At 40.2% G+C, this 11,018-nt stretch overlaps 1 protein-coding gene across 2 annotated transcripts; it reads left to right on the forward strand.

Annotated features, from left to right (window-relative positions):
* Positions 1 to 4,405: 4,405 nt before the first annotated feature.
* Positions 4,406 to 8,834, forward strand: LOC147610733 (protein LEAD-SENSITIVE 1-like). Of its 2 annotated transcripts, XR_015263867.1 has the most exons (3): positions 4,406 to 4,596; positions 7,213 to 7,941; positions 8,088 to 8,834. XR_015263867.1 is itself a non-coding variant. In XM_086785201.1 (2 exons), exons 1-2 carry the CDS (start codon positions 4,476 to 4,478, stop codon positions 7,881 to 7,883), a joined length of 792 nt encoding a protein of 263 aa, XP_086641327.1. In that variant the 5' UTR covers positions 4,406 to 4,475; the 3' UTR covers positions 7,884 to 8,834. The 2 variants fall into 2 exon arrangements, 1 of the variants encoding a protein (XP_086641327.1); XM_086785201.1 differs by having other exon boundaries at positions 7,213 to 8,834.
* The last annotated feature ends 2,184 nt before the right edge of the window (positions 8,835 to 11,018 follow it).

An 11,018-nucleotide genomic window follows, 5' to 3' on the forward strand; every position in this document is an offset into this window, starting at 1 on the left:
GCATATTCTTTTCAGCCAAGGCATGTGCCACTTATGCAATGTGCTTGTTTTTCCTTTTTACAACACCATTCTTATGGAGTGTACCTGCATCCCCTCCTCTTGATTCCCTGCTTTCTTAGGAAATCGCTAAACTCATTAGAGGAAAATTCTCCCCCACCATCTGATCTTAGGCTTTTTATTTGCATGTCGTTTTCCTTCTCGACCAAGGCTTTAAATCTCTAAAAGTGAGCAAACACCTCACTTTTCTCCTTCATGAAATAAACCCACACTTTCCTAGTGTGGTAATCAATGAATGTAACATAGTTCCTGCAACCTACAAATGTTGCAGTCTTGGTCAGTCCCCATACATCTGAATGTATGACATCCAATGGCCTTGCACACTGACATGCTTTTCATGTGGGAAAGAATGTTTGGCTTCCTACCAAGTTGGCATGCTTCACATACCTTATGCATATCGTCAACCTTAAACTTTGGCAAACCTGCAACAATCTTTTGGGCCTGCATAGACTTCACTCGCTCGCTGTACAATCACATGACCAATGCACTTGTGCCATATGTCAATAACTGTAATGACACATGTTTCATGTGCAAACATGGCTGCCTTTATCTCATGCATGTTCACATCCAAAGTAACATCCTGCCATTTCTGTTACCCTTTGCAACCAAGCAACACTTATTTTTGAAGTCTTCCACAAAACATCCTTGAGGATTAAACTTCACTTGTAGACCCTGCTCAATCTGTCCAACAAAAACTAGGTTCTTTGTAATATTCTAGTTTTAAACACATTGTGTGTAAACAATCTCAATGCTTGTGTTATTTTTGTCAAAGTGGAAAAAGAAAGCCCAATTTTGTACAAATCATCTATTATTAGCTCCAGGGCTAGTTTTTGTAATACAATATTAAAATACTCATGCGTGAAGGGAGCTACATGTATGAGGGGGAAGAATTGACCAAATTGGCATCAACGGTGATGTTTATGTTTTCTTCTTGCAATTTGTTGCTTATCTTGTTAATTTGTGGAAAGTCCAATTTTTTGTTCAACTAATATATGTAAGCAAATTGATTTATTCTCCTAGTGTATAAGAGGTATTGAGAGTAGTATCAGAGCAAGGGTATATGTATTTGGAGAAAGGGAAAAGAGCAAGGGCATATGTAAAGGGAAATGAGCAAAGGTATATGTATTTGGAGAAAGGGAAACACTCAGTATTACCCAAAGATTAAAGAAGGCAAAGAGGTGAAGACTTGTGAATTTTCTACAACATTGGATCAAGGAACTAAATCAAGGGCAAGGATAACATATCACCTTTTGAGCCAAAAAAAAAGACCACACTTCCAACTCCGAAAGTGGTTTTGGCAAATTGAGCATGGAAAAGAGATCTTAAAAAACTTGAGGATTACTACCCCCCTCTTAGTTTCTGGATTGATGGTCACAACATAAAATCCATAATGCAGGGCTCCTGAATTTCTTCTTCCTCTTTCCTCAATAAATAAACTGCAACAAATTGAATTTATAACTTCAAAGATTTAATTCAAGCTTATCCACCAAAGCGATGTGCTGAAAATTGTAGCTTAATCGAGCTTAAACACAAGCTTATTTTATGCTTTGAATATATGGAGATGAGACTGCAATCGATGGCGGAAAATATAGCGCGAATGGAAGCTTGAAAAGCTCAATGCCTTAATTTTTTTTTTAAAATGGTTTTGGCTTTTGCATATAGCCTTTGTGTGTGTCTTTTGTGTATGACCACCCTTCGATTTCGAGGATGAAATCAGTGTAGGAGGGGATGGTTTAGACTTACACATGCACATGGGGGATGGGCCTAGGTAGATACGGCATGTGATGTTAGGGCATTAGGGACTTGGGACTATAAAAGGCAATATCCCTAGGTCTATTATACCTTTTGATATCTTTGGAATATCTTTTGAACCCTTTGGATATCTTAGTCACTTTTAGCTTTCTCTCTAATCCAGTCTAATCAAGCTAATCAAGGGTAATCCAAGTTAAACTAGGCTAACCTAGGTGTAGCTTTCTTTCATTTGCAAACTTACGGTTGCTTTGTTTATTGGCTACAAAAGGTTACTTGTGTACTTTAGCTTAAATCCTCATCTTCTTGGTCTTGGGATGTAGTTCTAGTTGTGATGATTTCTTGTTCTTATTTGTGTGGGGAAAGAAAATAACTTTTCAATGCTTATACCTTGCTTTTTTTCCTTTGGGCTTTATCTTTTAAACCCATTATTAATACAAAAAGGTTACTTGTGTACTTCAGTTTAAATCTTCATCTTCTTGGCCTTGGGATGTAGTTCTAGTTGTGAGACGATTGCTTATTCTTATGGTGTGGGGAAAGAAAGTTTATACCTTGCCTTTTTCCTTTGGGCTTTGTTTTTAAACTTTTGCTTTTGAGCTTGCTTTAGAGAGGTAGACATAGTTTTTTGTTAGATTTTTTGGCCCTAATTAAAATTGAGAAGTAAATAGTTTATAAAAAAATGACCACCCTTTCTCTCACTGTCATATTCACTTTGGAAAAAAAAGTTGACCCAATTTCAGAATGTTGATAGTAGTAACATGCGTTTTTCACAAGTCAAATGTCTTTTAGAAAGTTAGTTTAAAAAGATATTCCTTCAAGTTATCCTTACATCCACTTTCATCCTCCATCATTTGATTCGTCATTATTAAACTCTCTCTCTCTCTCTCTCTCTCTCTCTCTCATGGAGATGAGGGAGACCTCTCGGCCATACCCATTAGCCCCATGCTTGATATTTTGGAGAGGGGTATACCATCTACTAGGGGCTGATGCTCCTCTCATGTTTCTATGTTCCTTGTATTCTAGGATGAGTTTTCATGGATAGTTTTGTATCACCCTAGTGAGATAGCTATGTTTTTATTTCTATTTAACTTTTCATTCCACGATGAGATATGCCATGGACATTATTCTCTCTCTCTCTCTCTCTCTCTCTCTCTCTCTCTCTCTCTCTTTAGAGAAAGAATGTATAAGTTATTCTAAAAGGATGAACCTTTCATTATTAATCTCTCTCTCTCTCTCTCTCTCTCTCTCTCTCTCTCTCTCTCACACACACACACACACACACACACTCACACTTTAGAGAAAGTGTGTATAAGTTATTCTAAAAGGATGAACCTTTCACCTATTGCTTTTATTGCAAGCCTCTCGTTATACACATTATAGAAAGTGTGTGTAAGTTATTCTAAAAGGACACGAACCTTTCACTTGTTGCTTTTGTTGCAAGCCTCTCGTTAACTTATATGCATTAAAGAAATTGTGTATAAGTTATTCCAAAAGGACATGAACCTTTCACGTGTTGCTTTTGTTGCAAGCCTCTTGTTAACTTATACACATTAGAGAAATTGTGTATAAGTTATTCTAGAATGATAACCCTTTCACTTGTTACTTTTGTTGCAAGCCCTTTAGCTTTTTGTGGGAGGGTTTGAGATGGTAGGAACTTGACCTTAAGAGCCATTTTCCATTAGCCACAAGGATGGTAGAACACGTTTGTGAGGTCACCGATTGTTCGAATCTTTTTCCATTGACATTGATCCTAATTAGTATCTATTGTCTCTATGTGGTCTAACCTCTATCTAGAGATAAACATCCTATTTAAGGAAGTGGGCAAGGGCTTTTAAAAAAAAAAAGGGGGGGGGGGGGGGGAGGCTTTATCTATATAGATAGACTTTACATTTTGGTAATATATAGTCATGCCCATTTTTTGGGCATTTCTCCTATTAAATACACTCCATTATTTATACAAGTTGGTTGACACACCTCTCTCTCTCTCTCTCTCTCTCTCTCTCTCTCTCTCTCTATTTTGCCCTCCCCCGCTCTCTGTCCACCCCCCACACTTTGCATTCTTTGATGACACGTGCCAAAAGAGACTTCAATCTTCTTTATATAAGTATAGATGGACTGTCAAAAAATACAGTAAATCTTGGAAAATAAACTTGGGTGAGACTTGACCGCCGTCAAATATCAACCTTGGACGGGTATAGGTGATCTGGGGTCATGAGCATTTATGATGGGAAAAGGCACCCAAAGCTCTATGTGTCTTGGAAGCGACTCTGGTCTAGTATGAATCTACCTAGGCAACAACAAATATTTTCACCCAAACGTGAAAAATTATACCTCATTTCAAAAATTGGGAATACACGCATACATACATACATACATGTATATATATATACACACACACATACATACATGTATACATATGTATATACATATACATATACATATGTATATATATGTATATATACATATGTATATGTCTATGTACATATACATATACATACATACATACATACTATATATGTATGTATATGTACATATACATATACATATACATACATACATACGTATATAAATATATATATATACATGTATATCTATACTGGGCTGCGTGGGAAAGGCGCAATTGAGGGAGAGAGGGAGCGCAATTGAGGGAGAGAGGGAACGAGAGAGATATGGCGCCCCCCAAGTTGAAGTCTGTAATGGGAATCTTCTCCAATCGCGTCTCACGGGAAAAGCTTCAGCCTGGCGACCATGTCTACTCCTGGCGTTTCGCTTACTCCTACGCCCACCATGGTACTTCCCTTTCTTCACTGCACATAGTTTTCTGTGGAGAGTTAATTTTGAAGGATTTTTTGTCATTCAAAAATAGGGAAAAAATTAGCCCTTGATAATTTGATGATGAAGACCTTGCTCCCCTCCTCTTTGGAAAAAAGTATTTTTATTTTTTCTCCTCCTTTCTGGCAAAATGCCGTTCGGTTGGCTTTTGAATTTGTTAATTGGAGCTTACTGATGTGGGCATGTTTAGGGAGCTTTCTTTGCTAATAGGAACTTACTGATGTGGGCATGTTTAGGAGCAAAGAGCCAATATTGGAGCAACACCTTAACATTTCTTGTTCTACTTCTATAGTGTGGTGGTTTAAATTTTGGAGCCCCATAGGGGTGGGGTTGTCACTGTTTTGGTGGGTGTTCCCCTCTACCCTATGTTCAGGTCCTTTTTTTTTTTTCAAGACTAGGTATAGGAAGAAGGCCTAGAGTGTTCATGGCTTGCCCCCATTTAGTTCTTGACAGGGACACGTCCACTAAAGGAATCCCCTCCTGGCTAGCCTGCCTTGTGCGAGCACACAGACACACACACTCTTTCTGTCTCTCTCATGCTGTTGTGATATGTTCACACACCTACGTCAAATGATAGAACACAATGGCTGCATATAAGAGTTCACATGCATGTGTTTAAGGATGTGCACTGTTGGAAATGTGATGTAAACATGGAACAAAGCACCATTGGGTCTCAATGGATAGCTATCTGGATACTATTATAATGCAGAATTTCAGGAGTCACTAACAAAGGACCGTTTTTTTTTTTTTTGGGGGGGGGGGGGGGGGGTGGGTGGGAGCATGCTGTGTTGGGAGGGGAAAGAACATGGTGGGAGGATATGCCACCATGTGGACACTTATGTGCCTAATTATGAACATTTTTTTGGGCAGGCTGACAGCCCATAGGGTGTTCACACATATCCACAAGGATTGGGCAATTTAGTGTGTATATATACTGGTCAACCAGCCCAGACCAGCCCTTCACGTGGTTGACCAGTATATATACACACTAGATCTGGATATACAAGCCCATGCCCTGGATCAGCAGTTGGCAACCCTGTCACAGCAGGTTTCAGCCCTGTGAAACTTTGGAGCAGCAAGTGCAGTTAGTTATATGCATCAGTAGCTTAATGCACATCATTCAAGAGTTTATGTAAATCTTCATTGTAAATATTCATGTAGGTATTACATATGATAGATTAGGTAAATCTTTTCCTCTCTCCGTGTGTATTTAGTTTGTGAATCTTAATTAGTCTTAATTTTGTCAACACCCTTAGCATGTAACATTGGTATCCTTGGGTGCCCATGGGCTGTCCACAGCTCCACGCCCCCTCTTTTGGGCATTGTTAGTCACAATTAAAGTCCTGATAAACATTCCCAAGGTTAGCAACACGGTTAGCTAAAGGAAAATGAGAACTAGCAGTAACACCACACTTAATGCAGGCCAAAGACAATGGGGCAAATCCACCACCTCTACCCAGACTGGACATGCATTTACCAAACCCTTATTGATGTCAAACAGTGGATCCCATGGCAGGACATCACGAAATGTTTCATGTGAAACAAAGGAGCTCTAGCCAGGAGTTTGGGAACCCATGAGGAGTCAATAAGGAGTATGGTATAGAAACCCTACTGGAAGTACGTTATAGGCCCCTGCAGCTTAACCTTCTCCACCAGAATACCATCTTAATTGAAGATGTCCCTGCTGCCACGTTCTCCCAAATCCTTGCCAAGGTCCCGCAGGTCTCTTAGCCATTCTCATTTTCTAGAGCAACTTAGCCCACCACCGGTGTAAAACAGCAGCAGACCACTGGAGGCAAAACGTGCAACTTGACGATTCACAAAATACTCTGAGAGGGCCACTTTCACCCCCCACCGCTTCAGGAGCCCTCAGAGGCCACCCCCTTCTCTCCTCTCTTCAGACCCTCACTGAGTCTCGCATGTGCCCATTTGATGTGTTCCTTGGTAGCAAAATCCTGTTCTAGAGAGTCCATAGACATCTTCGGCCTCTTGGTCTGTTGCCCTTCCTCCACATCATCATCCAGGTAATCCTTCATTGAATCACTGTCAGAGTCTGCCCATTCATTCCCAAAGTAATCTCACTCTTTCCTGCTCATCGCCCCTCCCACACAGAATCCCCCTGTTCCTGTTCCACTCCTCTTCTTGCACTGCCCTATAACGATGTACGGTAAAGGACACTACTTCCACTCTCACTCTATGGGGATCACCATTGCTCTGGGCTCTGTGGTTCAAGAGTCAGCGGTTGCATGGCTTCCCTGTATACTGATAACAAAGCTGGATAATGTTAGGTATTGCTGTTGGTAGACTGTGACACTGTGAGTGTTGAACTGAGGGGGAGAATCTGGTTAGATGGATTTGTGGTGTAGAGGGCTTCTATGAAAGGTGCAGGTGGTAACTTCATCATGATAATAAATGCATGCTGTTTGCTGATCTTGATCATCATGGTTTAAAAGGAGCTTGACAATATGGCCCAGCTGGAAGGCGCTACCATACCCATGTAGTCTGCCTAAAAAGATTGACATGAAGTTGTTGCTAAGATCTCTCTGAGTAAATTTGTTCCTTTGATAATTGCAGGCATTTATGTCGGTGATGGGAAAGTGATCCATTTTACAAGAGGACAAGGTCAGGAGCTTGGCACAGGCACTTTCTTTGATAACTACTTAACAAGTGCTGGCTCATCTCAATCTTATACCCCTTGCCAAAAATGTGGTTTAGACAAGGACAGCAATGGCGTTTTATGCTCTTGTATAGATTGTTTTCTGTGTGGATGCCCCCTGTATCGCTTTGAGTACGGGGAGAACATGGTTGTCTTCCTTGTAAAAGCACGCGGTGGAACATGCACTCTTGCCTTGTCGGATCCAGCCGAGGAAGTCCTCCATCGTGCAGATTATCTTCTAAAAAATGGGTTTGGCTGCTACCACATATTTCGAAACAATTGTGAAGATTTTGCAACGTACTGCAAGACGGGGCTTCTCATCATTGATGGAAATACGATCGGGACCAGTGGGCAAGCGGTTTCTTTCCTTGGAGCACCATTGGCAGCTGTGGTCTCATCTCCTCTTGGGTTCCTCATGGCTGAACCGTGGGGGTTGGTTGCTTTGACTGCAGGCATGTATTGCGTCAGTAGATATTTTGCAGATTTGGGCAATCGCAGGGACGCTTCAAAAGTCCGAGTGGAGGATTTGGTTGCAAAACTTGGCCCTGCAACACCTGCAGCTCGGCAGGCTGACCGTAATGGGAAGTAGAGGCCTCAGAAAGCTGCTCTGCTTTGAAATTTTTCAGTAAAATGTCTTATTATGCAAGGTTCTACCTACACTTCGAAGAAAATTAGTCTATCTGCACGCTGGGCATACCAGCTACCTCTTAATTGATTGCTTGTAAAACGATTTCGTTTAACTATACCTTGTTTGCTGCTTGTACATGTAATGGGGGCTCCTTGTCACTCACAGGACTGCCTAGTGCATTCAGCTACAACATGCTAGCAAGCAAAACCATTGCAGCTTGAACTCCAAGATTACAAGGTGATGGAGCATGCAGACCAGTCTTGGGGGCACATATTTTCATTGCTTCTTTTCTTTTGGCAATGAAAAAAGTTCCTAACAGATTTGAATCACTGGTGTGTTATAGTGGAGACTTTGGAAAAGCCCATGGCATCAAAATGTCTTTTGGGTTTTGTTGGGGTTGTTTGTCAATCTACTTTTAGTCATATCTTTAGGAGGTCAACAGTCAAACTTTGGGGGCCCAAGGAGCATGGTCTGTGTGTGGAAAGCCTTGATGAAACAGGTGGTGGTCAAAGGCAAGTTGTTGATGTAATGAATACTATTGATGTCTCATGTTCATACTGTATTCACTATAATGTCATGTGTGTCATATATAGCCTAAAGGTAAGTTCGAGAACATTAATACATATACAAGTGATTTCAATTATATCACACTACAATCATAAAACAAGATGTACTTGACGAAGGTGAAGTGATGTAACCTGTCAAATTCAAAGCAAATGGTCGATCTCTCACAAGCCATATGAAAACCTCTAGCTTGGAGGAGAGGTTTTACATCCCAAAGCTAGGAAGGAGATAAGAAAAGGGTATCTATCTTCTTGCTATAACCATCCTTTTCGGTGTATTATTTTCTAAGGAAAAATCACTTGTATTTTAAGCTTGCCTTCTCTATATTATATAAAGGAAGAGTTTCACAAAGGTGCTAGGTGGCAAGATTTTGGAGGTTTGGGAAGAGGAGGAGGTTCGAGGAGGTTGGGGTATATTTGAATTTGGAGGTTTGAGGAGATGTGCGAAGAAACGGGTCAATCCACTAGTGAAATTTGAAGGATAAGATTTCGGGTATAAGATCACTCGTATTATTTCTTATCAAATACTACATACATCTTTTTTGAAAATGGATTTAATAGTGAGCATTTTCATACTCTAATTCCCTATCCTAATAATCCGAATTCCCACTTTCTCTCCTCTCCTTAAATTGATTTGAAATGCAAGGTATGCCTATTGATCCTTAGTTATCTTTACTACTTCTAACATGTCAAAAACTCCAAGATGTCTTATAACCACTTAGTAGTCTTGAGAGCGATGTTAGCACCTTATAACCTATAATCAATCCAAAAGTACACTCTTAGAGCATACAAAAATGGACCGCTAGCATTTGATGGAGATTGATCAATTTGTTGTGGCAATAGGCTTGAAGATTGTTGGTTAGAGAAATTTATGGAATCATATAAAGGAACCCAAGAACTATCTTGTCCAAGTAGGGTTATAACACTTGTATCACTTTTACTCAAGGGAATACCCAATAAACACACATTTTTCAGCTTTTGGATTCAGCTTAGTTCTCAGCTCATCTGGCACATGTACATATGCAATGCATCCAACGACTTTAAGATGAGACAAATCAGGTTTTTTATCAATAAATCTCTCCTCTCATCATGTATGGCTGCACTTGGAGTTCTGTTCATGTGATGTAAACTGCTGTAGAAACAGCCTCAGCCTAATAGCTATGCAGCATATTCTTCTCTCCCATCAATGCTCGCGCAATCTCAGTAATGTGCCTGTTTTTTCATTCAGCAACTCCATTTTGCTGTGGAGTGCATCTGCATGTAAACTGTCTCCGAATACCATTATTCTTCAAAAATTCAAAGAACTCATTGGAGAAGTACTTTCCTCCTCCATTTGACCTTAGGCACTTTACATATTTCCCTGTTTGCTTTTCAACCAAACTTTGAAATTTTGAAAATGAGTGAACACCTCACTCTTCTCCTTCATGAAGTATACCCACACTTTCTTTGTGTGGTCATCAATAGATGTCACATAATACTTGCAGTCTCCCATAGACATGGTCTTCGTAGGTCCCATACATCTGAATGCACAACATCTAGTGCATTTCTGCTCACATTTCTGTAACGTGGAAATACATGCTTTGTTTGCTTTCCAAATTGGCATGCTTCACATATTTTTTGCATTACCTTTAACTTTAAACTTTGGCAGCCCTATCACAATTTCTTTAGTCCGCATAGACTTCATTCTCTGCATATTCACATGTCTAATTATTTATGCCAAATGTCTGTGTATGCAACAATTTCTGAACCATTTGCAAACATCGCAGCACTCACTTCAGGCATGTTTACATTCAATGTAAACATTCTACCCACTCTGTTGCCTTTTGCAACCAACCCCTGCACTTGTCTTTAAAGTCTTCAACATAACAACCATCAGGGTTAAACTGAACCTGTAAAACTGAACCTGCAAACCTTGCTCAATCATCTGGTCAACTGAAACCAGATTCTTTGTTATGTTCGGAACATGAAGTACATCTGCAAGGTACTTCACTTTGCCATCCTGCACAATGGCACATCTCCAACATGGGCAATTGGATGAGCAGTTTCTTCCCCTGTTTCCACAAAACTTGGTCTTTCAAGGTTTTTCATCTCCTTGAACCACTCTCCATGACTTGTCATGTGGTTCGAAGCACCTGAGTCAACGTACCATACATCATCTTTATGTGCTGCTTCAACATTTTTGAACATGGCATTAACGACATGCTGCATAACAAACAACCTTTTATTATCCTCAATGTTTCTGCTCGAGGATGCATAGTTGTTTTGCTGCGATTTTTCATTTTGCATGTCAGCCTGCTTCTTATAACAATCTGCCTTGCACATGTCCATGCTTACCATAATAAAAGCATCCGAGTGTATTATTATACTGCCTTTGCTAATTTCCACGACCTCTTTGACTCCCCCTAGCTTTGAATTGGCCTCTTCCACCTACGTGTTGTTGTTGTTGTGAATTCTGGGACTGTTGTTGTTGTTGACTGCTAGCCATAATTCGGATTACATGTTCGGCCACCTCCTTGGCCACGACCACGGCCTC

This window comes from Cibotium barometz, chromosome 48 (assembly GCF_041138505.1).
Source record: "Cibotium barometz isolate CiBa-2024 chromosome 48, ASM4113850v1, whole genome shotgun sequence".
NCBI lineage: Eukaryota > Viridiplantae > Streptophyta > Polypodiopsida > Cyatheales > Cibotiaceae > Cibotium > Cibotium barometz.

Coding starts and splice junctions, on each gene's coding strand:
- LOC147610733 (XM_086785201.1), top strand. CDS start 4,476: ATGGCGCCCCCCAAGTTGAAGTCTGTAATGGGAATCTTCTCCAATCGC. Junction 4,597..7,212: donor TTACTCCTACGCCCACCATG/GTACTTCCCTTT, acceptor TGATAATTGCAG/GCATTTATGTCGGTGATGGG.